This window comes from Zerene cesonia, chromosome 20 (assembly GCF_012273895.1).
Source record: "Zerene cesonia ecotype Mississippi chromosome 20, Zerene_cesonia_1.1, whole genome shotgun sequence".
NCBI lineage: Eukaryota > Metazoa > Arthropoda > Insecta > Lepidoptera > Pieridae > Zerene > Zerene cesonia.
The window spans coordinates 3,684,989-3,712,792 of NC_052121.1; the positions used below are offsets into that span (position 1 = coordinate 3,684,989).

The following is a 27,804-nucleotide window of genomic DNA, read 5'->3' on the forward strand; positions in this document are numbered from 1 at the left end:
TGTCACATATGTTACTTACTAAATGAGGATAGAATTTTGGATAAAATATCAAATGCAACGTTCATTTTTACGATTGTTGCATAAGAGAGTTTAACAGCAAAAAAATAGATTATGCCGATAAATATATAAATGTCAGTTAGTTATCATCAAACATGATAGCAAACGAAAGAAATAAATTTCTGCAAATATTGGTGACATATATAATTATATGTCACCAATATTTCACGCACGCTTTGGCACGGGGAAGTAGTACACCCCCACCCAAAAACTGGCGTAAGATAATAGCATAGCTATTGTGTTTCGTAGGGTGAGCGGGGGAGCCGGTGGCCCGTTTCCTTTTTTCACCTTTCCCAGTCTATTCCTTCTTTCCAGTCGTCAATCGTTTCCTTATCCCTTACCTCTAAAAAAGCGGGTAGCACATTCTCAGAGCCACTACCTCTGCGAACGTTCACGGGCGGTGGTGATCACTCACCATCATGCGAACCACCAGCTCAGTCGCCCGCTATGACATAAAGCAAAACACTAACGCGACTGCAGGAACGGCAGGCGGTGGTGGTGCGCGGCGTGCGCCAGCGCCGGCAGCAGGCAGGGCGGAGGCGCGCGCGCGCAGGCGGCCAGCAGCGCGGCGGCGCCGTCCGCGCGCGCGCCCAGCGCCTCGCACAGCCGCGCCCACGCGCCCGTCGCCGCCGCGCTGCACGCGCGCGCACGCGACCTCGCCACACACGACAACACGTCGCTCTGCAAACGGCAAATTATGTAAATGCTTTATACTTCATTGTTAATTCGTGCAAAAACGTTGCAATTGGACAATTGATAGATCGATGGGAATTTAATAAGCAAACATTATGAATCGAGGGAACTGGACAAGCTTTACCTGAATACATTTTTTTAAATTGTATTACCATCTGTGCCTGCGACTTCGTTTGACGAACAGTTATATTATTTATATAAGAAAAAAAGTTTAATCAAATCCATTCAATAGATATTGCGTGAAACCAGGACAACAAACAATCTTCTACAGCTCTATAATATGTAAAGATGAGTTATAGTGACACATAATCACTATGATAACAAGATTTATCAAATAATTAGTTTTGCAATATGAGAAGGCACTATCTCTAGTCTCGCTTAAACACCAAGCACCTGAACATATCTACACCAATGTAATAAAAAGGAAAAGTTTTTTGTTCGTTTTTACCCTAAAGGCTCCAAACCTACTAATCCGATTTTGAAATTTCTTTCACCAAAATAAAGCTGCATTATTCCCCAGTACCATGGATTTTTATTAATCTTGATAGATTTTCATAACCACGCAGACTTAGTCGCGGTTAGCAGCTAGTATAATAAAAACAATTCTTCTACAGGGCAAGTCCGTGTGGCACCTTGAGCACGAGCGTGCGGCAGTGCTGGTGCGGCGCGCAGCGCGTGAGCACGCGCAGCAGCGGCGGCAGCAGCGCGGGCGCGCGGGGCCGCGCCGCGTCGCGCGCCGCCAGCTCGCACAGCGCCCCCACCGCGCTGCGCCCGCACACGCACGTGCACATGTTGCTCCACGCTGTTATATTTTCAAACATTGAATAAGAAATAGACTTTTACTGAGCACAAGCCTTCCGAATGCGGTTTCGTCCAAGTGGTCACACGAGAAGGTACGGGGTCGGGGGTTTCATCCGCATATTTCCTGTCACCTTATTTACCGTAGGTACTATATTTCATCTAAACCGATTAAGTCGTTTAAGCGTGAAGAAGAGACAGACACACACATAGACAGACGGAGTTACTTCGGTATTTACAATAATAAAGTAGGAATCAAAAAGTAAATTGAAAAAAAACATAAAGTAGTGCCAAAGTGGTCTCAAAACACATGCATTGTACAAGAAGTTTCTTCAGAACTGGCTGGTAATGAAAATTGAAGTATTTCTTATTTATGATATACAAATGAACAGACACATCATCTAGTTTGAAACTCTAACAACTTTATCACAATCGAATTAACATAGAAATTTTTACAATTTTAAAATTAGTATGGATATGAATGCTTCCCACTACAGTTCATTCCCCAGAAATATGTCTTACTGTATGAGACTATTACCTTTCGGACAATCATTGGTGAAGGTAAGCAATAAATGTATCAAAGCATCTCTCAGTTGCTCGGTCATCATGCACCACGGCCACAGCTTGTTGAGGGACACGCATATATTGTCTTCCGCAAAACTTTCCTTAGATGCAGGACAGTTAAGCATCGCACAGTTCATCAACGTAAGTAACCAATATAGATTATGTAATACGGGTTCCTGTGGAAATTAGAAAATTAATTGGTTCGGTGATACAGCCACGCAATGGTAAGTATAACATTGATTTTCCCAAATTAATTTTCAAGAGTTATTAAAGTGACCATACGTACTATATCTGTATCATTTGTTACAGTAGTATAACAGGTGTGAAAGAATAATTAATAAAGTGAAGGAATATAATTATAATAAAATCTAGCTTTCTGCCCGCGGTATCACTCGCGTAGTCTAAAGACAAACCAGACAGTTCGGGTCATCCCCGTATCCATCTCATCCCCGTATCCATCTCACCCCGTATCCATCTCATCCTCGTATCCATCTCATCCCCGTTCCCGTTGCATTTCTAGGACAAAAACTAATATAAAAAATGTCCTTTCTAGTGGGTCAAACTAAATGTATATCAAATTTCATCGTTATCTAACATTCATGTTCAAGCGTGTTCAAGGAAACGAGCGTTTTAGCGTTATATATTAGTATAGATATGTAACTACTGAATAATATATTTTACTATTCGATAACAAATTATAACACTCACATTATTAGCATTACGTATAACATCCACGGGTTTTCCCTGCAACGACAGCCTGTCCCGAAAAGCCTGCATTGTCACAACCAACAAGCGCGGGAATTGTCTATGCGCCGCGTACTGCCGTGCGCGTGCGCTCGCAGACAGTACGGATGATATACACGAACATACCGCCGACCAGGTTTCATCTGGAATGTTGGAAATATATGGTTATAAATAGCTTTATGTGCGTTTTTTAAATTCATGTCCTGTATTCAAATTTATCATTTATAGAAGGTACATTTTCACAAACAATATTATGCACGAACATGTGTGCACCAGCAACAATCACATGTAATTTCAAAGTTTATTTGTTTGATACATCAATTATCGACGCATTCGAATCGACGCGAAAAAACGCGGAATGAACTGACTTAGGTTCTATCGGATTTAGGTTCTGTACGCTTCGCTATGATGTGAGTGATATACGAATATTATATTTAATTTACTTTGTCATCATACTGACATAATATTTTTGGATGTTCAAATAGATTTGTGAAACAAACAATTAAAGAACATTTGAAACTATTGATGCGGAGTATTGACAAATAATTAGCAAAGTATTTTTAAGTGTTATGTACACTCATAATAACCAATGAAGTGTTATAAGTCAAATAAAGTCAAGTATCCGATAATCAGAGCAGAAAATAAATCACACTTTTTATCATTGGTACATCCAATAGTAACGGAAGTACTACATCGATCATTATCAATGGAACAGGGCTATCAATTGAAGTGTCAACAGTTCGATTATTATCATAAACTGTCACACTGATCTATCCGGAGTGAGATAAACCTTAATATGCAGCATTATTAGAAACAAGACTCTTATTGTATATTGAAAGGAAGTTCTACAATTACAGATATGCCTCATTAAGAATAAGATCTGCCACTCAGGTAATATTAATTCAGAATGGGACAGCAATTTCAAGAAAAATCGAGTTTATTAAATGTCCAAGTTTAACGCCTTAAATCAGAGTGAGCTCGACTCAATTATTATATATCTTTTCCCAATACTTTTACCCTAAAATAACTCTAGGCTCTAAGCACTTTCTGATTCAAATAACAATTACCTTGGCATTCTAAAAACCTTTTCTCCTCCAATTGCTCTTTATATAATTCCATTAAAACTTTACATAGCTCCTCAACAATGTATTCCGGTTGACAATCCGCATTTCTGATCGTATCGCCGGCACAGAGTACATCTTCTGGAGGGTCTTTCGGTGACTTTATGTTATCTAAAAACGCTTTGCAAGATTCTTGTTTCGATTTATCTTTGCAAGATATTGATTGAGCCAACTGTGTTAAACAGAATATCGCCGCAGCTTGTAATTCTGAAATGAAATAAAGTTTTTTTTGTTAATTGAACATTTTGAAATATTTATGAAAAGTATCAATGTTATCAACATTTAAAATTATTATTTGAAATGTATTTCTCGAGTTATTTGGGCTGAAAATAAATTTTATTTTTAATGCGATATTATTATTTCATTCTAAAGTATTTTAAATCTGATTATGATTACTAAGAAATATACCATTATCATCGCTCTCCAAAGACTGTAATAACATATTAAACATATCCGAAGCTTCATTTTTCTTCAGTTCGCACCACAAGGTGTCGCTAGCGGAGCGGTCGACGATCAGAGATCCGAGCAAAATCATCGCTTGCGTCTGCGCAAACACTCCCCCCTCATTCTCCGCTGAAACATACAAATGGCTTGTTATGACATAACACAATAACAATGCTAGTTATCTTGGTTTCGAAGATTGCGGTTTTATCGTGCCGATTAAATACTTTAAGGAATTTATTTATATTATTCTTGTAATGACTGATACAGCTACTTATATTCGTTAGTCATAAGTATGCTATTCTCTAGACAAGCACAAAGACACAAAACATGAGTTTCCACAGCGTTACATATTATGTAACATTATATCGACAGGTTTAACTTACGGAATAAAGAATTGATAATAAATTTTCTTTAAATCTAACTACTAACAATTTGTTATTTTTCAAATTAAAATATATTACAATTGATTGGGTCATGATTAGTGATTATACATAATAAACAAAAGAATATAATAATATATAATTACATTCTTATTTTTATTTATTATTTTCGGTTTCGTATTCTTCACGATTTTACATGACAAAGTCTGCTATACAAATTATTTTCTATATTATTATTTATATTACATCGGATCAAGCGTCTCTGCCAAATTTAATCATAGAATGTCCAATAAAGTGTAAAGATAGTCTGACGTTCACTTATAGTTTATAAGTATGAATTAATAACATTTTCAACATACCTAAATCGAATGGCGTCAGTGTTGATATCAAATTGTATAAACAGTCCTTCGTAGAAGCTAAGACGGCGCGCACGCACTTATGCGTCGTCGCAGCGTACAAACTGCGGCAGACGCTGCCGCGGACTCCGTGCACTTGCGCTCGCGACCCACTCGACCAGCACAGACATCTACGAGATGACGAGATTTTCTAAATGATCTTATTTTGTTGTATTAATGCACATGTCTTTGTTGAAAGCTTAGTTTACATTAAGCGATTAATTCCGGATACGACGCTTGTATCATTCGCTCGCCAAAACTCAATCCCGATTTAATTGGTATTTTTTTATGTTATCGTCGGCACCGGAGCTGGTGGGCCGCTGATGGTTGCGCTACCACCGCCCATGCACATTTGGAGAGACGTTAGATCAATTGCAGACCTTACGTCTAAACAAATGAATTGCCGACTAAAGATTGGAAAGAGATTAAGAAAGGAATAACTAAACGAATAAATGAAAGGACTGGGAAGGGTAAGGAAAAGGAAATGGGCCTTCTAAAACATTAGTAAGAAATGTCCCATTTCACTAACTGATATTTTAACATTTGCTATAATGACATTAGCTACCTGGTTTATGTATACAAATTATGTAATACAAAAAAAAAATTATATATTATTTTTACTTTAAATAAGTATTGGTATACCATATAAGGATTGCCGATCATATAAGTAATACTGACTTATGTTCAATTGTGTTTTTGGATATATTTACTGATGAGTAATTTAAAACATTTTCAGGGAGGAACAAGCCCGAGATATAATATGTATACAATATAGGTGAAAAACGTAAATGATCCTTACTAATATTATAAATACGAAAATTGTTATCATATTCTTATATTAGTGTATGTACATATATAATTAAACGTGATATATAATTATGTAGTTAAAATTTTACAAAACGCTTAATCTGTGAGAGATTATAAACCGTCATCTCGTGTTGGCAAGGATCTGCGTTCTCATCATTACTATACTATTGACTATTATTTAGTTGTTACTACCGTGACATTGTCTAGACCGTTTCGGCTTTTACTACGAGATATATATTGGATTTTACGTAAGACTAGATGTTTGTCCCGGCTAAGCCCAGATATCAAGATTCCTGTTTTATCCCAAGGGAGTATTTAATCGGGATAAAGAGTATCCTATTACGTAAGTCACCTCATATTATCATCATCATATTATGTCTGTATACAAAATTTCATCAAAATCCGTTCATTAGTTTCAGCGTGATTGACGGACAAACATCCAAACAAACAAATTTCACATTTATGCTATTAGTGAGATTTTATGTTAGTACTTTTCTTTTTATTGTGCGAGAGCATAGATTCACGAAACATCAAGTGGTCTAAAATAATACAATTTCACTCAAAGTATACCCAAGTATAACAAAATTTTATATTTCTGAAAGTACAAAGGAATATCTTATAACGAGCTATGTACATAATAATTAGACCTGAAGACATTAGCATGAAGCGTATGCTAGTCCAATTTATACCATCTTAGTAATAATACTAATGTGCGGTGAAACAGTTACTTTTCTTATCTAGTTTATTTGACCTTAAATAAAACCAGTCTAAGATAAAGTCAACATTAGTCAGTTGATAGAAAACTGTTTGATTTGCGATAACTGGCAAATAAACATAAAAGAGAAAAGAAGAAGAAGCGTATAAGATTAAAAAAACGATACTGCTTGCTCAATACAAATGCTAAAATCGTCAATTATACCAAAAATAAATTTCGATATCGTATTCTTACTAACATTTCTATAAAAGAACCATAGCCAATAAAGAGTTCTGGGACAATAACTAGCAATCATCTAGTAAATAATTTAAGCTCTTATAATAACTTACAACCCAAATAACTAACACGCATAAAACTCACCGGAACATCACTCTAAATAGCCCCAGTTCGTTCCACGCTTGTATCGGGCAGTTTTTGAATGTTATCACATTTGTGAACACATCAGCTATCGCCGTAACAATATCAGCTGTGGGCGGAGGTTTTTGAAACGTGTATGTGGGTGACAATTGGACATCTTGATGTTTCTGGGCGCGTACTTCCAGCTCTGTACGTCGCTCTAGAAGAGTTAGCGGCATGTTTGGCTCTGGAAGTAGTGACAAATAATAAATAGATGGCACGCTGAGCAGCGTCGGTAAATATTTTTTACGTCGTATGACGATTCAAAAGCAGCCTCGTTGAATACATAAATGTTCGAGTTTGCACGTGATTTCTCGTTCTGGTGATCAGCAAACAGGCTAATTGCGTCATCGAACATAGATATAATAAATTTATTTTATTTTATTAATTAAGTAATCTCACATGAATACTCTATAAAGTGACACAACATGTTTTGTTGCGGTTACCCTACATGAAATCCAATACCGCAATAGAAGGAAAATGAAAAATCTAAAAAAAGTGTTTCATTCCCAAACATTTAATAGTAATACATTTGTTATTGCGTCCCGTATACGAGCAAATGATATTTGCATCAGTATCTCAAATGTGCCAAACCTGTTACTTGTATAAATTTTGATGATAACGTCGTATAAAATCACAATACTCAAACAACACATGTCTCATATAAAGATACTCACCGAGAACATTTTTATCTTTAAAACTACTCTCATGGCAAAAATCTATCAAAACTTGCAAGCATTCTTCCACGAAGTTATAATCTTCGAACGTCTGAAGTGTTTCCTGTTCTAGCAACTGTAAGAAACAAGATTATCATTTTTATTTTTTTGTCACTTGATCAGATAACTTGACGACATAGTATTTCACATTTTTGTGCATAAAAACATAAAAACAATCTATCTAAAATGTAATTTAAATAATTGAAATGTTGATATGGATGCCTTAATAGCAACCACACAAGGACGAGCTTCATAAAAGAAACAATAAATAACTACGATTGGCATTAAACACGATATAATACGACCATAGCCGACACTCTTCAATATAATAGAAAGAACAATAGTCAATTATTTATTTAGAACGACACGCAAAAAGGTACTCAACGATGACTCAGGTATGCGAATATACTTTTAAGAGCATATGGTATAGAAAAAAACAAAAGTATGATATTTATACATTACTCCACCAGTAATTGTAAATGTACAATAATATTTACATATTCAATAATTTGAGTATTACAGATATAAACGTGAAGTTACGCAATATATTTATTTAGCTACAAAAGAGATAATTATTTCTTAAGTCAAATGTAAATAACTGTGTGTCTATTTTTTATCAAACGTCGTAAGATAAACTTAGAATTAAAATTCCAGTTCAAAACCTATATTTAATATCCAACGTATATGCATTACCATTAACATTAACGGAATAATCAATTGATCAATTTCGTCAAATAGTATATTTATATCATAAAAATTACATTCGCGAAGTAAACTTAAAATATTTTTATGTCACGGGATTCCAAAAACGAATCTAGGCCGACGATTTGTCTTGGAATGCCTCCGAAGATGTCGGGAATGTTTTTTAAAACTCAGATTTTTTGTTTCGGAATACCTAAATGTTATCCATTGTCAACTCGCTTCTTCTGAATATTGCCTTAAGAAATAGATATAACGAAATAAGGCACCGAAACTACTAGTTCGATTTTGAAATTTCTTTCACCAAAAGGAAGCTACGTTAAACCCGAGTGCTATAGGATACTTTTTACCCCGGATACGTACCACGGGCGAAGCCGGGGCGAACAGCTAGTAGTAAGATATACACGTAATAAAGCTTTGATATTCAATTCATCATTCATTTTGGATTATTTAAGGGTCCAGGTTTTGAGAGCTCGTACTTGTTTCAGCAATTTAAAATATGCATAATCTATACTAAAAATAAAACTGACGTGTTTTCGTTTTATCGTGTTGTTGTTGATTTAAAAAATCTTACACTGCTGCTTTCTTGGATATGAACGTGATCCCTGAGTGCTATAGGTTAAATATGTACCAAGGGCGACGCCGGGGCGGTCCACACGTCTCAAATACGATGTACGTATGTCTGAACTATGTGAAAATACCGATAAACTATGTGTTATCCCGTCATAGCGCATACATTAAGCATCTGATATACCTTGCGCTGTCTTTCTTGAGCAAAAACGAACAAATGTTAGAAAGCAATCATTACATTTTTAAAAAGGAAAAAAAATAACACCGATCATAAATACATTTCGTTTATTGGAATATAAACCTCTTAAGAATAAATTAGGGAAGAAATTTAAAGCTAAAAGATAGTGATCAAAGGCTATCAACTACTTAATAATTAACACAATTCTTAAAACTAGAATAATATCAGTCATGGGAAATGTAGATTGAAAGTTATAATCTATACATGTAATAATTAAGAATAAACAAATAATATTTGTTGGCTGTGATTGTTTCACATAATTTTTGTATATCGATTAAAAACTAAATTTGAAAATAAGTACAATACAAAACACAATTATCAAGTTGCATAAAACCTGAATAATTGCAAGTGGAATATTTCAACATATGAGATAAGATTCTTACATTATTTATTTACATTTACGTATAAGATTATATACATTTTAAATATTTTAATAGAAAATACTGGCTAGGTGACAATACTGTTTGATGAGAAAAACAGTATGGCATGAAAAACGTGTGCGATGTAGTATTGGCAACCCATCTTAAAGTGCTTTAAACCGTAGCCATATTCCTCCTTTATTTTTCAACATGACACTGCGCGGGTCATACTGAATACTCGATGTTGTTTTAGAACATGGTTCCACTATAAAATTGCTAAGAATCCCTGTTAGACCGGCCATGACAGTCAACTGGCCGAATCGAGCGCCTGAAATAGAAGGAAAATGTCATACTTTTACATTCATCTCATGCACAAGTGAAAGAGGATGTATAATGCACTATGATTACAATCACAACGCTAAAGCACACTGGAAAGTTTGACGAAATTTGTGTCAGTTCAATCAAAATACCATTGTTATGAAACAGATAACCCTATCAAATGCATGCGGCAGATAAAGTGGGTCATGTGTTCATTAAATTACTGATATACCAATTTTTTAAATAGTATACCATGCTGTATTTTTTGAAAATTGTATAGTTTTTCTATGTATTACCAACTTTATTGTGTAAATCATCGGTTATCAACAGCAAAATGTCTGATTTACTATCGGATCACTTGTCAAGATATTAATCTATACATTTCAGTAATAAGATAACATTGTACTAATAATATCTTGAGATCGTGCAAAGGTAAACACAAGGCTAACTTTCGCACACTTGTTTCATATTTGAGTTCAATAATAAATACATGTTCATCTACTGAGTTTTATAAACATCGACGTACCGCTTCGGACAACGTAAAACAATATTATTTGACGCATCAAACTCTTACCTGGGCAACTTCTGGGTCCGTCTCCGAATGCCAAAAACGCTTGTGGATTAGTATCATCACTAAAGCGTTCTGGATTAAACTTATCTGGATCAGAGAAGTACCTTGGATCTCTTTGTAAACAATATATTGGTATGAGGACAGCATCTCTTTTATTAAGTTGTAAGTCAGTTCCAGTGAGAGTACATGGCGAAGTACATAGTCTCGTGGTTAACGGTGTCGCAGGATGCAATCTAAGTGTCTCCAAAACAGTTTGAGAAACGAGGTGCATCGCACATACCGCTTCATAGTTAAACCCGTTATGGCGTTCCAAGCATTCCTTTATTTCCGACCTTAATTTATTTTGCAGATCAAAATCTTTAGCAAGTTGATACAAACAAAACGATAACGTAGTCGCAGATGTTTCTAACCCCGCCAACATGAAAATAAAGGAGTTCGATGTTATCAACTCATCCGTCATGCGGAATTCTTTTTCAGTTTTTTGTACGTTCAACATGAGCTGCAAAAAATCATGTCTCTGTACTCCCGTAGTGCGGCGCGTTGTCAACACTTGGCTTATTATATTTGTAAAGAAGACTTCCACTTCCATTGAATATGTTCTAAGGTTTAAAAACTTGAATAACCTTGGAAAAAATGTTCGGCAATATCGTTTTAAAATAGTCGATCGATCTGTTTTAAACATCTTTTGTGACATAACTAAAAATGGTGAGTCTGGATTCTTCATGGATCCTGGATCCACTCCGAAAGCACAACTGCCTATAACATCTGTAGTAAATCGAGTCATGAGTTGAGGAATATTGATTTCTTCAAGCGATTCTAATTCTAGCGCAGATTTAAAACCAAGAGCACATTCTGCAATTAAAGGGAACATCGCTTTCATTTTAGCTGAAGAAAAGGTCGGCGTAACTATGTGTCGCATAGCTTTCCACTCAGCGCCGCTCATGTTGGCCAAATTTCGAAGAAGAGGCTCTCTTTTAGTATCTGTAGAAACTGATATTCTATCACTAAAGCTATGAAAATCTGTGGATAACACATTTTTTACAACATCTATATCTATTAAACACAGAGTTGGTCTTCGGGCTTGAAAAATGCCAACATATTTGTAATTCTTATAGGATTCATAAAAATATTCCAACATACTCGTGTAACTCCGTCTCATTGTAAGCGTTGCTCCGAAATTTCCAAATATTGGGCATGGTTCTCTGTAAGGAACATTCCTCAACAACCAATACTTTCTTCCGTTGGTGGTATAATGAAAAAATGTCAAGAGCAGCAATAAACACACTATAATTATTATTAAATACACAAAAACTGACATCGTACGCGATTGTAGTTTGAACTAAAAGGTCGGTTAAAGTGGGAACGTAATTAATTCAAATTCCACGCGAATAATAAACATGCGCTCGTACATAAACAAAACAACGCGTGCCGGTCGACGTTAGTGGATTGTTCACACACCGCTTGCGGGCGACGACCAGAGACCAAATAAGCGGTATCGCTAGTGAGCGTCAAGATAAGCTTCACGCTGCCTCGCCCCAAGGCCACACTGTGTTGACGTACTAGGCCCGTGACTCGAATATATACCCACATAACGAATTTTAAGGAGTCATTCCACATTATTACGGTAATGCAAGATAGAACACTATTGGAATAATTATAGAACACATTTAAATATTGTACTTCTACCTAGTACTTATTCATACCGCATGTATTAAGACTTAATGCAAAGTATTAATGTACATATTTGCAACTAACTTTGTAATGTTCCCACATTTATAACAAATGTGAAATGTTTGCGGAAAATCCCAAGTGCGCTAAACGTGTTGTGAAATGCGATCACAATTTTCCTGCTTGCAATTCTCTTCGCTGATATTCCTTTAATGTATCCATGTACACCACCAACAACAATATCGATTAAAATTTCTTTGTAGAAGCGATTTGAATTATGAAATATAACAAAATGGGGATTTCTAATCGAATTTTTGAATAAAGTATATAAACATTTAATAGCATTTACAATGTGGACGATAAAATATAAAGAAAAGTAGAGGACAAAAATGTCGTTAAAAAAAAATTCAAACATGAAAAATAAGAGAACTTATTATGATAAAATGTATAATATGTTAAAACATATACGAATATATTAAAAAATATGTTAAAACATTTATTAAAAACATAACATTCACCTCTATAAAATTTCGTTTATGGAATAACCTTAATAAATAATCAATTCGCCAAAACAGGCAAGTGCCAAGTTATATACATAACGACTATAAAAAATAGTACAAGAACTATTACATAAAATTGGTTTGACCTCCCTTGGAAATTATTATGATCGATTAACATCATACGATTTCGGCCTTTTATGGTTATCATATGGTTTAAAAAAAATGTAATGACGAAATTTTATACGCTTCTCATGGTATACTAAAATTCTAGATGCCAAATATTGTATATTACCTACCGCTATCATACCATTAAACTCACCATTTAAATCGGTGGACATTATGTCATATTAAACAGATTATATTATTCTGCGAGACAACTTGATTCTTTGACTGATGTCACCCAAGAACAACGGAAGGTTCTGTTTTGGATGTCAAAATTCATTCAAGATTAAGTTTAATAAATAAATATTACTATTCTTTGTAGATTACTAGCTCAGTTTTTTTTTTTGTAATTATTATTAAGTTATTATGAATATCTAGACATTCGTTAAATTTTAATCATGCGTTCATCAAATGCGTTCACCCGCTCTTGAGTTATAAGTGGTGTAACTACCACGACTTATTTTGCTGTAGAGATTATAGTATATATTTCTCATCATAAACGCAGCATATTAAAGTTGTCAATAATCAGATAGAAAAACATGAATATGAGCTAAAATACTAACTAACTAAAGAGTTTATTATTTACTCACAATTACATAAAAATCATAAGTTAAAAGTTAGAAATACCTTTCATTTAAAATTCCGACTGAACGGGAAATTTAATATCATTTTAGTTCAATCCATATTTACACGAAAGAAGGAAATCATGGGAACAATACGATAAGCATAATTCGGACATTCTCGAATGACGCAAGTGAGCCCATAACGAACTATCTCACATCGCGTGCCTACGTAGGCGGTCCCTATATTCTGACCACGAACATTTGCGGTTCATATAAATTATAGATCATTACTGAACATCCTATTTAGGGATTCCGATAGCTTTAAACAGCCCTGTTGTTCCAAGTTCACTGATTTATTATTCTGAACACATAAATTACTGGTTATTCGGTTCTATAAATATCTTTCCATATTGAAACGCAAAAAACAGATAAATCAATATTACTCACGAAAGTGACGGTGCGCATCCAACGAATATAAAGCAGTGGCTTTATTCGAACATTACTTGATAAAAATAATATTATGGACATATTTATTATTTTATGAGTTCTTTATCGGAGCAATTTAGCAGATAGCATTTTTTTTTCTCCATTAAATGCACAGATGCATTTCATAATTCTACGTGGGAATTCAGATCAAGTTTATTTTTTACTACACAGAGTACAGAAAACCTATAAGTTGCCCTACTAACATGCTTGACTAGACCATTAGGTGGTTCTGTCCTTTTAGACTATAATAATATGTCGTTTACTCTAAGAAATATCTTAATACCCGTCCAACTAAATAACTATGCAAATGATTCAATGCTTTTTGATTAACAACAATTAATTTTACATAGGATCATGTAACGATTGACGTCATCCATTGTACATTATTATAGTTACATTATAATTATTCACATTTGAACGACATTTTGCCCATATCAAGTGCCAATTAACGATACATAATTTCATCAAAAGCAATCTCAAACTGCGAAGTGCTACTGTGACATAATTCGTATAAATACAAAAAGCAAAACATAAACCGGAGGAATATATGACTATAATGAAGCCAAATAAAAGCTGAGAACAATAGGCTCTTACTTGATTCATGGGTGAAACACGAGATGTGACCGCAGTCAGGAGCAATAACGCAGCGGCTCGAACCACGTTAGCTTCTCCGCTTTGCGAGAACACTTCTATGGCAAATCGGCAAAGTGACTCGTTTGGGATATCTAGAAATGGATAATTTTATTGATGAATGCATATCAAACTCAGAGACACATTTGTTGAAGATTTTTTTTTTTCAAAATGCGATGTTATGTGTCAAATACATTTTTCGTATTTCATAATCTTCCTCAATAAGACATGGACATTACAAACTGTATTACAGTAGACAAATTAAAAAATTAATTTATTTCTTGCACGCTCGCCTGGTCTCGAACCCCCCCACTTATCGATTTTAAGTTCGAGGTCCTCATCACTGATCCCCCACTACCTTATGTTTATTACAAGCAGCATCCTGAAAATATGAAAAACCACGAACAATACTCATGTATATAAATATACACAATACTCACACTGCAGCAACTGCGGCGTGAGTTGTGCGTACAGCGCGAACGCGGCCATGACGTGCAACGCGGCCGCGCGCAGCTCGGGCGCGGGCGCGCCGCCGCACCGCACCGCGGCGCGCATTAGCGACCCGTCGCAGTGTTCGCCCCAACGCTGTCATACGTCCTCTTATCATATATTCCACAGGTTTACGACGACTCACCCTTCCCAGTCCATTCCTTCTTTCCAGTCATCAATCCTTTCGTTATCCCTTAAAAGCGGGCATCGCATTCGCAGAGGCACTACCTCTGCGAATGTTCATGGGTGGTGGTGATCGCTTACTATCAGGCGAACCGCCATGAGCGGTAACCTGAACAATTGTAGAGGTAGAGGGCAGCTGCAAATGCGTTTGCCCGCTTTAAAGAGGCAAAAGATGGAAAGGTTTGACGACAGGGATAGAAGAATGGACTGGGAGAAGTAATGAAAAGGATACTTAATAAACAGTGACGCAAATTCACCGTTATATGGCATATTCCGTTATTTATGATAATGTTCAGTATTAAAAAACAATGCAATATATTTAGAATATTAACATTTATTCACCAAGAAATAGACGACAAATTGTAATATTTGAAAACTTTATATTAATTAGTATACATACATAGTAACATAAGGCAAAACATATTTCATTAGATAAAAAGATCAATCTATGTCCACCTTCAATAATATAAAATATTCAAAATATTTGTCCTATTTGAACCTTCTATACTATCTACGATCTATGCTTAGATTTTATATTTCTTGTCTGACACAAACTACTTATCTTATCAGAAAATGATATGAGGTATATGTTTTTTTTGCGCGTTATGATAACGATCACATTATCAAACAAATTCCTTAAAATCACAATAAACTTTCATGAGTCTTGGTCTGATAGAAAAACAGTTCTAAGCCGTTAAAAGCAAAACAGATATTTTATTGGGTTCCTAACCAAAAAAAAATCAAATATTCGAACATCGTAAATACTGCATTTAAACATACTCACTTGTACGGGTATCTTTTGTTCTCGAACTTTCTTCAGCACTACCATCAAAGCCAACATGGCGTCCAACCTGCAAGCCCTGCCCTTCCTCCCCCCACCCGAGGCACACCCGCTCAAAACGCGACTCATCATCTTCAAACTATAAATTAACGTTTCTTCTGATATATCACAATAACGGGAGTGCAAACCATATCTTATACAGCGCATTAGCTCATTCAGATATCCTGAAAAACGCTTAAAGCATTAGTCACGCGAAGACCATCCAATGGTAGCACAAAGACGTGCTGATAATTCTCATAAACAAGTACGATAGTGTCCAAGACAATGTATGCAACTGCTCAGTAACAATGCATTTATATAATAGCGTAAATATTCCAATTACGTGTGGCATAAGGTACATTATTTAACTTGATTGCCACAATGTTCGAGGCAGTGTTAGTTTAACAAGGCACAAATGTTCTGTAGCGTGCTTTATTAAACTAATCCCGAATTCCAGAAGTCCCGAGTCCCCTAGTGGGCAGTCCCCTAGGGAGAAGATGATGTACATTTGTTTCACTGATCGATTTTCTTTATCGACAAATAGATGATCAGCTCTTTGTGTCCTGCTAGACGGAGAATTTTTTTTCTCCATCGGGAATCGAACCAAGGACTCCTCGGTTTTACGCTCCGCGTTAACCACTACGGAAAAGGTAAAGCAAATATAATCAATTTTAAAATACAAACAGCCTGTTTACTTTTTCTTCTTTTCAGTCTCTTCGAACGTGAAAGATTTATAGTGAAAGATTTAATCATATATAGATCAGCCGAAGGCTTTTTATACATACCTAACATATGAAAATTCTTCAAATCGACTCGTTCCAAACACGACAAAAGAATTTTAAGCAAGCTTTCCAATTGGCTACTACTGTAATCTTGACTCTCTTCCAACAATAGAAGACATCGCAAGAGAACTTTAACAATTTGAATCCGTAATTGCGTCACTTCAATATCTTCTACCGACGACTGTTGCGGATAGAGTCGGTCTCTGCTTAGAAGCGATATTATAGTCGCCTCGTTTCCGATAAATGAAGATTTTATCCAAGACATTGTTGTATCTAAAAGTATAAATACGGTGCTTCGTATTTAAAAACCTCTGACGGAATTTAAGTAGTTAATCGAATGAACAGTAATTTAATGAAATTAAATTTAAAATTTAGATTCAGGCAACTCTTACAGAGAAGAGCCAGTAAGAATCTCTGTAATTTCACTTTTAAATCATATGAATTTTACACAATATGTATATCATAATAATGCTGACAAAGAACTGTCCTGTGGTTTTTAAGCGACAATATTCCATAGAGTTTCATGTCCCATTTATTCATGAATGCTTTTATGACATTATGATATGGAAGTAGCAACAATAAACCAATCTATCCGTATCTACATTGGTGAGATGCCTAAATTTTCGAACTGCGTTATTGGTATTGAGGAGTGGGAATTTAAAATAATATCTCTTTTGAGCTGTTTTACATTTGGAAGGATAAATTCTACACCTTTTGTTTTTTTTTCAATGTTTGTTACTTCTAATCACATTCAGTCTATGATAGTGCTTTTAAAATTACGGACCAAATTATTATAAATAGCTAATTCCTGTAATTACGTTTTTGAAATTTTTTAGAGCTACTCGCAATTTACTGATCTGATTTATGCGAATAAAGTCGCCTTAACTAGCATTCTATGTACGTTAAAATATTGCCTCGTCACGTTCAGTTCAATTATTATTTTTATCTTTAAATGTTACCATATTCATGATTCATTGATATAATTGATAAAGAACCCGAATGTTTTCCAGTGCATATTTCATAACATTATTAAATTTTATAACTCCTACGTATAAGATATAACGATAGCACGTGTTGAACAAATGTAATATGCTAGTACATCCTGCCTGTGAAAAAGCTTCTTTATTTATAGGACATCTCAATAACATTCCATATTCATTATATTTCATCGATCACTTTACCAGTTATATGTATACTTATAATATGGCAAGCGCTAAGTAAATATATATTATTACTAGCTGCACCCGGCAAACGATGTTCTGCCTTACTCTTATATATAGATGTTGGCCGATTCTCATAGATACCGGATAAGCACAAAAAATTTCATCAAAATCGGTCAAGCCGTTTCGGAGGAGTATGGCAACGAAAACTGTGACACGAGAATTTTATATATTAGATTATTATTATTCGCTATTCTGTGTTAAACTTAATGATTTCATTCACAACAATTATTGCACCTATGATAAAAAGCCTATTAATTACAAAATTTTAAACATTTCAATGTACATAATAAATCGTCGAAAATTTAAACCAAAAGTGGAGTAACTATAATAATAATAAACTTACCATCTTTCGGAACATGATCCATATAAGTAATTATAAAATGCAAAAGACTTAATAATAAATCTGTATCTCGGGCAGATGCTGGTGGGGCTGACAAGAATCGCCTCATATTCTGCCATTTTAAGTTACCAAACTCCTTTGGACATACCGTCGAAGAAGTCATTAGATGGGCATAGCTGAAATTAAAAATCATTTGTAATATTGGTTAAGATTTTGATACCTTTTATATCTTACATTATCTATCCATATCCACATGCTATATTTTAATGAAACAACCTACCACAATAAAATTTAAATATCTATGTGAAGATTAAATACGAACTTCAGTAAAATATTTGAAAGAAAAGAGATTTAGTCAAAAGAGTGTAGTTATCGTAATGTACAGTTCAGCTTCAGAGAAACCCAAAAAATTTTTCATGTTTTGATGACAACTATATTACGTTTTTTAGTATGTATATTTAGAAATTAAGGACTTTTTAACGAAGTTTATGCGCGATTTATTCATTAGATTATTAACCCGACGTTTCGAACAGTTTACAGCGAGCGCGGTCACGGGGTGTATCCCCGTGTATAACACTCGCGTAAAATCAAACACAGGTAAATACTAGTATGTACATTATTTCAGTATGTAAAATAACATTATATTTAATGTAAAAATTTACCGAAGTTTCTTTTATTTTATGTTTAAAAAAGTTATGAAATATTTTTTAAAAAGAATCGTTACTAACATTAACATATTTTAACATTCAAAAGATCACAATTTACATTTTTGCTTAAACTTGCATTTGCAAAAAGGCCGTACTTTGATGTATTCTTTATTATTAAAAACTTACCCTTCCAACAAATACAAAGCCTCCTTCACTTGCATATGAGTAGTAGCATTCTCCAGCCTCATGAGGCCCTTAGCGCATGAATAGTCTACACACGCTGAGCGCAACATCTCCAGATCTTGGATACTTGGTTGGGCATCCCTCGGTTGGGCCAAGTGTGGGGAGCCGCGGCTCGCATTGCCCCCGGACAGCACCCACCACCAGCGCACGCGGATCGACGACCGCCATGTTGGATCGGTGAGAAGCCACTCTAGAACATTCATGGGAATATACCCCATAATATAATGCTTCATTTCAAAACTAGCAAAAATTTCAAAAAAAAAAAAAATTCAAAACTTAGCAATGTCTTTACTAATAACAACTAAGTGGGAAATACTATATTTATAGACATACGTATGCACTTAAGTTGGCAATGCATTTACACACGCATTTAGTCTCTACAAATGTTTATCAGGCGACCAACTCCAACCAACTCCTTTTCCTAGCAAACGCATTAAAAAGAATAGTAGAAATCATCGAACTAAACTATTGAGAAATAATATCTTCACTATGTGTCAAACGTAGATTCAACGTGCAGTTCAAGTCAAACGTAGTTTGGAAAAAAGTCAGTGATATTAAATTTTTTCTATTCACTCTTACATCCAAATAATTACGGAACAAAATTTATTATATACATATAGTGCAAGGAATATCTAGTCCGTTTACAATTACAGTACAAAGTCTTAACAAATAAAATACTGATAATATAATACATATGTTTAATAATATGTAAAGACACTAACCCACAGAAGCGTGTTCCGCATTGGGACTAGTGTGCCAATAGCTATTGACCGCGAACGGCACTGACGTGCGTTCCGTTACACTGAGCGGCAGCGCGGGCACGCGACGTCGCGCCGCGTCCAACTCCTGCAGCACGAACCCCGCCCACGAGAGTAGCGCTAACACTTGCGCAGACATTGCCACGTTGCTGTCGTTGGCGGGGAACACGAGAATTGCTAAAACAAACAAATCATTTATACGTTCCAAATTTAAAATTGAAAGTGCAATGGTAATATAGCTGTAGTGTGAGTAGAATGACTAATAAGTTAAAATATAAATAAATTTTAACTTTCCAAATTCAAATGTTAACGGTAACAGAGATAGCACATGCACAGATATTGCTATGCTGTTATCGTTGGAATTGGTTGAACAAAGAACTCATTTGTAAGGATTGCTGTTCCAATTTCAAGTGCATGAGTTTTATTAACGTTGTTATTAGGCTCTAGAGCTCTATTAAAAAACCTATAGCTACACACATATTGCTTCTAGTTTTTTAAATTGCTATAAAACGGTACTTTTTATACATCTATTATATACATTAACCACTATTTACAATGAAGAGGAAAAACTTTTTTTTTTCATTTTATACACTTAGAATCGTTTATACTGCGTTATTCCATCTAAATCTACAATAAACAATAAATGAACTCACCTCTAATTAAAAACAATGGCAGGTCAGACATCTTCGATAGGCTGTGTCTCGCCACGAAACACACGCTGTTTATGATGGACACGCAACTTAGCGCGCATTCTGGAAATGCAAGATAGTCTTCCACGGTAAGTGACATCCTGAAATACGAAATGCAACTTGTACAAAAAAAAATTATGAACTGAACAGTTTTTTTTTTAGTTTAAAATGAATATAATATTCAACTATTATCAAATATAGTTCGTAATATATCGCATCCCTTATACTCGTAGCTTAATCTCGGAATGATTCGATTACACAGATGTGAATTATACACATAAGTTTAGACAAGAGTTTCAACTGATTGTTATAAAATGTTACGTTTACTAAACGGTTTGTAGTTTATATTTTTTGTATAATTTTAATTATTTTACATGTATGGAGCTGATCAAAATGTAGATTAAAAAAAAAAGTGTTTTTCTAATCTTACCTCAGTAACGCAACAATAAGTTTGAGACCATCATAACGAATAAACGCATCGTGCAAGTCTTGCTGACGCATCATAACTGCCAGCTGTTGTAAGGTGCTGCGTCGCAATGACGGTTCCAAAGTTGGATGGGTCATTCGAGAGTCGGCCACGAAATCAAAACCATCTTCGTCTAACACCAGATCTTGTTTTAGTACATCCAAAACTTGGATTAATCCAGTCGTCTGGAAAGGAATAGTTGATTGATTAATTTATCTCTCAGAATTGTCTCATGTTAACACTCGTAAATATATGGGAAATCGTCACAAAGGTTTTAAATATAAACGGAAAAATAACCTATGTTACAAGGAAACTTTCTAATAGTCAAATATCTTTAAACCAGTTGAGTAGTTTGTGATTAAAATCGCAACAATCAATCCGACCAAATCTGTCCTATTTATGTTTATTATTAACATTCTTATGCATGTATGTGTGTGTTAATGATTTATAAAATTCAAATTTATTAATTAATTTAATTGCTTACCTGCGTCATCTTTGTAGGAGAACTATTATAATCTACATTGAAGTCTTGGACTTCAACCCGCCGCAGAGCGTTTACCAAAATATCAGTGCGTAAAGTCTCTTTAGGTGGTAAATATTTATCATCGTCTAAAAGAAAGATAAAATAATATGAAAGTGAACTTTATATGCATGCATTTTAGTTCATCAATTATTTAAATTGTTCTGTTTAATAATTTCAGTTATAATATAAACAACGTTCGACAGGCACTGAGTTGAAGAGAATTTTAATACCTGTGAATAATAAAAATACAATACGAAAGTAACTCTTCCTGTCTGTCGCCTCTTTACACCCAAACTTCTTACCTGATTAGAATGAAATTTATTACCAAGATCGTGTGAGAGATGAGAAATCGCACGGGAACTGTGCGGGTTTTCCATTGACTACGCGGTCGAAGCCGCGAGCGAAAAGCTAGTGAATTTATATATATAAAAATGTATGATATACTAACCCAATATATCACATAAAGAATGCGCAGCATCCAGCTGCACTGCGGGGCATTTAACGAACAACAGTCTCACAAGACCCCACACCGTTTCCGCGGCGGACACGCCCATGCACTCCGCTATATCGACCTCTAGTGATTTGCATATTGCTTTACCTGAAAATTTTGTATGATCATATAAAAATTTACGTTTTCCCCAAGGATTTTTTAATGAAGAAAAGTTAATTTCATCAGGAACAACTTTATTTCATTGACATTGATGATGTCACGAAAAAACTTTCTTTAAAGAATTATTGATTTCGAATTAATAATATCAGTACGGATTATATTGTCATGTATGTGGTTTGTATATAACTTCAACATTAATCATGTTAACCAACATTACAAAAAAACATTGTAAAAAAATAACACATAAATGTTTTGATTTCTTATTTGTATATTTATTGCATAACCTACCTAGCTGTGTATCATGCGCCGCATAAACATGCAAGAGAGGAAGTACGGGCAATAAGCTAGCTAAGAGTCGCCACCAACAACTTTCGCTAAGAACAAGTCGGCCCCTTAGCAAATATAGCATAATTTCCGACGCGCTTTCTTCCACCTAAAAAAAAACATATTTTTATTAAGATTTTCATAAAATGAAAGAATAATTCCAAATTAACATACCTGTCTATTCGTAGATGATAAAGCGTGACAGCATATTTCGGTCAATACGCTAACATCACTCAACAAAGTCAATTTTTTTTCTTCATTAGACCCATTTGGTTCATCACTCATTAATACAGACTTCACCATATTGGCTAAAATCTTATAATACGTCACTCGTACCCAATCTATGGTATGAGCCATCAAATATAATGCTATACTTCTAGCTTCAGCCCAATCACTTTCATCGAAGTTTAAATCCTTTCCTTTTGAGACAATAATATTTGAAATGTCATATAAAAAATTTTCATTTGTGTGAATTTGTAAAATGGGGAGTGACTTTTTAATGCAATTCAATATGTCCTTATTGTAGCGGGTACTATTCAATTTTATGAATTCTTTTGCATGATCCATACTATTGAAAAGCTTATTTAATTCTCGATATTTGCTCTTGAATTCTTGATCGACTGAAGATTTTGCGTTCTGGAATACCATTAAAATTATTAAATAACTTCCATACAGCAAAGCTGAATATTATAAGTTACAAGCTTTCCAGAAACGATAGACAACAAGGAATATCCAGAATAAAAACTATCATGTCAAACTCAAACAATTTGCATACTAAAACAAACACCTCAGCTGTATATATTTATAAAGATATAGGATTAAATTAATTCAACCTGTAATACTGCAGCAATTTTTTCGTTGAGTTCAGGATAAAATATATCAATCCCTGGATCCAAGAGACCATTTTGTAACGACGCAAGGAGAGAAGTAGGGGGTAGCGCAGATTTCCGAGCCCAGTTCAAAAGCATTACAGCACAATTGATTAATCGAAATTGTGCTAGTCTATGTTGAATGCGCTCTGGATCTAACTGATATGAGCTTCTGGAAAAAAATAAGAGGGAATAAAATAAGCAATTTCCAAAATATCATTAATGTACTATATTTAAAGAGCTTAAATTTTCAAAGCCTGTCTATCGCGTTATGATTTACGAATATTGGTAATGCTCAGAACGCGTCGTCGCATTTCTTCATTGCCACTATGTATTGTGAGCGTTTTCAATAGAACCACGATAGGAACTTCGCATTTCGACTCTTTGATTGCGACTTTCTACAACGCATTGTGAATTATTTTCTTATCAATGAGCAGTAACTTATGTGTACGTTTTTATCAAAAGTGCGCACATTTTAAAATAAATCAATTTATCAAACAAGTGAGTTTGAGTATGGTTTATACAATCGTTAAAATTGTGAGTTTATGTACTTACTGATATTTCAGCAATAGATCACCCAGCATTCTCATCGTCATGCAACTTTTGTGGGCTATGTCTCTTTGTGTCTTAGAATTATGATCAGATATCCAAAAGTTTTCATCCACACATTCTAGTAAAAATTCTACTAAAGCTTCTATCAAAGACAGACATGTGTTCAAATCCTTCTGTAAGAAATTCAAACTATAATTCGTATTCCGCGTAGATAAAGAAAATTACCATGGGAATATTATATTTATCACCATTGTAAAAGTATCCAATATAACTCTCTAGTCTATTATTATTAAATACTATTTCCAGACAGAACAATTATATCAGATACAAAATCGCTCAGTTGCGACGCGAAAGAAAGAAATTAAACAAAATACAACACAAACCACACAACACAAACAACCACAAATTAGCATTTATACTATAAGTAAAGGTAAATCTACACAAGATTGATTGATACAAATAGAGGATTTGTAGAATAAGAGATCAATATACAAAAAATTACATACCATAGCCAATGATTCCTTATTTTCAGAGTCTATGTGCGTGACGCTCTTCATCATAATACACAAAACAGCATGAGCAGTATCCAATGCATATATTGGTGCTGGTAATTGCCGTAATGCTGCTAATGTATCTTCTATGGGAGTATTTGTTTTGCCAACAATCTGTTCAAGTTCTGCATTAACGCCATCATAGGATTCCCTGTTATCGTGATTCGCCTGAAATTTTATGTATTTTTTTAATATTAATAAATATTGATTTATATTATCAATTAAAATGAATATCACTCGGTCACATTCAGCAAATACATTGAGGCTTTATACATGTAAATTATTTGACAAAATACTAATTTAATGTGTAGTGATGATTGCTTACCATCAGGTGGATCACAAGCTCTATAGCCTGCCTAATATATATTAAGAAAAATATTCAAACTCATATATAAACATGCTTCCAACTAATTTAAACAAAAAATTGATAAAAACTTAACATGCACATACATATCAAGGATATGAATATATGTATTACACTGAAAACAATTAATTAAAAATTTACCTTCATTGATTCGCAAACTAAATCTGATGAAAAGAGCTGTTTTAATCTCTTGTTTAATGCTTTTGTTATACACAGTAACACATTTAATGCTTCCCCTGGGGAACTGCCAAACTGACTATCAGATATGCTTAATAATGCCTGAAAATATTGGTAATATTCTGTAATTTTCCTAGAAATTTGATAGAACTGATACTGAAGCAAAAACTGTATATTCTTATGTCCTACTAGCTGCGCCTTGTGGTTTCACTGGCATAAGTCTGAATCCCGTTGGAATATCGGGATAAAAAGTTATAAATGCGAAAGTTTGTAAGGATATGTGTGTGTTTGTTGCTCTTTCACGCAAAAACTACTGAACCGATTGCAATGAAATTTGGTTCTAGTTAGCTGAACTGGAATAACTTACAGGCAATCAAACAAGTTAGTTTGAGTATGGTACTTTTTATCCAGATATTCGTACAGGATACAGACTTACGCGGATGAAACTGCGGTGCGCAGCTTGCCATTAATTCTTTGATAAACTATTAATGGCAAGCAAATATCAAATAATTGATGACATGTTTAACTTCAAAGTAAAACTGTGTGGAATTATTTTAAAATCTGATTTTTTCTCACCTTCACAATAGATGGTCTGTTCAAAAATATTTCTGGAGGGAAGTCACACAAAAACACATCCCTAATAAATCTGCAACATCTTCTTGTAGATTTCACAAGCTTCAGTGAATCCTCAATGAGGACAATTGTTTTAAAATCTGACGGACTGAGTTCAACCCATGGAAATAAAAAAACGTTGAACCCTTTAGATTGTTTTCTGAAATAAATTATTTTCCTTTATATTTCAATACATAATTTTAATCTCCAAATTAAAGCATCTTATAGTCAGCTGAATAAACAAAATAAAAATTTTATAATGTTTTTCTTTTATTAAACTTACATCTTATACTCATTCATGGAATTTTTGGATGCATCATTATGGTCTTCCGCCAGTTGCTTATCAGTATTCTGCAAGAAGTCTTGAAAGTATCCACCATTTTCAGAACTGCAAATCAGAAATTTTAAAAAAGTAAAATTTTATAATAATATTATAATATTTATTTTTATTTAAAGGTAAAATTTTATAATAATAATGTTATTAAACCCTCAGTGTGTATTCAGCAAACCTTAACTTATATTTACATAGTGTATGCACTTAGAATGGCTTTCCCAGTACCAACAAGGCCTTTTCTCTTAATGTGAAACATCTACCCCAAGTAGCTTTAGTGGACGTCATTCTGTATAATTTATATGATAAATTATGATACCACCTATACTTAACTATACTCGCAGGTTCTATTTATTTCAAAAACTAAACAATATAAAAATTCTGAAAATAATTATATACCTTCTGCTAGATGGAATATCAAGTCTTGGAACATTAACATCTTCATGAGATTCTACTGTATGTAAAAATTTAACAGTCTCTATAATATCACAATAAACTTCAAGAGCATTATCCTTTAACTTTGATTTTATCGAATGCAGCTTTTCAATTAAGGTTTGTACACCATACTCTCTTACAGCATAACTTCCTCCACTAGTCTAGAAAATTAGAAGTCATACATAAAGAATGAGCCAGAAATATGCAATAAAAGTCTGTAAATAGAATATAAAATTCTAGGATAAAGCTATATGAAAAATCAACCTTGATCATTTTCAGTAATAATTCTAAAGATTCTTGTTGCATTGAAGGTTGATGAACGTTAAACCAATCTAGTAATGCTTCAAGAATTTCTCTGTTTAAAACCAATTCATCATTTAATTCCCATCCAAGCTGCAATTTAGCTATTAGTAATTGCAGTGAGCGTTCACGTATTTCTTTTAAAGGGTGACCTGTAATTCATAAATCTGTGTAAGTATGAAAAAGAAATAAGTAACTATAGCCATAAGCCATAATCAGAAATGTTTTATCTAATAATATTTATAAATCGGCGATAACTAACGTAGTTTTTTTATATAGGTAGCCAATACTTCGTTTGATTCCATACTCCATAAAATTACAAATGCTTTATAATTACAATAATAATCACACAAAATGCAATGATAAAACGTTTAGATGTAAACAAATATACCGGCAACCGTCATGCTACCGTTTGACATAAAAAATAATAATATTGTCAGTGCCACAAAACAAGGCCTGATTCCGTAAAAAATACCTACGTTAAAAATCGGCTTCAAATCTATACAGAAAAAAAAAAATAATATTTTTTTTATGCCATAGCGGGCAACTGAGTTGGTGATTCGCCTAATGGTAAACGATCACAACCACCCATGAACATTCGTAGAAGCTCAGACCTCTGCAAATAAGCTGTATCCTATACCCGTTTTTAACGGGTATAGGATACGGAAAGAATTAATAGCCTGCAACCGGAGTGAAATAATAGCAGGCAAAAGCCTTGGAGGGGGTGAGTTACTTCCCCGGTGCAAGCTGGCCCAATTCGTGCCGAAGCGTGATTGACTTCCACATACAGAACTTTCTTTAATTATTTGGATATAGATTATTTTTGATTATTCAATGGCAAAACAAATCTGTAATTATAACCAATAATTAGATAGATACTATAATCACTAAGAGAGAAAGTCATTTAGAATAATGAAACGTT

General features: G+C 34.3%; 2 protein-coding genes across 2 annotated transcripts; both read right to left on the bottom strand.

Annotated features, from left to right (window-relative positions):
- Positions 1-274: 274 nt before the first annotated feature.
- LOC119835262 (rotatin-like) lies at positions 275-27,308 on the bottom strand. The gene is made up of 31 exons (XM_038359984.1): positions 27,145-27,308; positions 26,847-27,034; positions 26,547-26,743; positions 26,100-26,204; positions 25,781-25,976; positions 25,169-25,306; positions 24,619-24,831; positions 24,116-24,285; positions 23,525-23,732; positions 22,866-23,327; positions 22,656-22,800; positions 22,206-22,355; positions 21,719-21,843; positions 21,199-21,419; positions 20,733-20,869; positions 20,044-20,256; positions 19,265-19,511; positions 18,435-18,607; positions 16,872-17,141; positions 16,051-16,271; positions 15,035-15,179; positions 14,559-14,689; positions 7,792-7,906; positions 7,079-7,301; positions 5,161-5,327; positions 4,386-4,550; positions 3,924-4,184; positions 2,821-2,999; positions 2,087-2,288; positions 1,383-1,552; positions 275-738 (listed from the first exon to the last, which is right to left on the bottom strand). Exons 1-31 carry the CDS (start codon positions 27,185-27,187, stop codon positions 523-525), a joined length of 5,796 nt encoding a protein of 1,931 aa, XP_038215912.1. The 5' UTR covers positions 27,188-27,308; the 3' UTR covers positions 275-522.
- Positions 9,368-12,052, bottom strand: LOC119835259 (cytochrome P450 6a2-like). Its single transcript, XM_038359978.1, has 2 exons — positions 10,589-12,052; positions 9,368-10,024 (listed from the first exon to the last, which is right to left on the bottom strand). Exons 1-2 carry the CDS (start codon positions 11,901-11,903, stop codon positions 9,861-9,863), a joined length of 1,479 nt encoding a protein of 492 aa, XP_038215906.1. The 5' UTR covers positions 11,904-12,052; the 3' UTR covers positions 9,368-9,860.
- Positions 27,309-27,804: the final 496 nt, after the last annotated feature.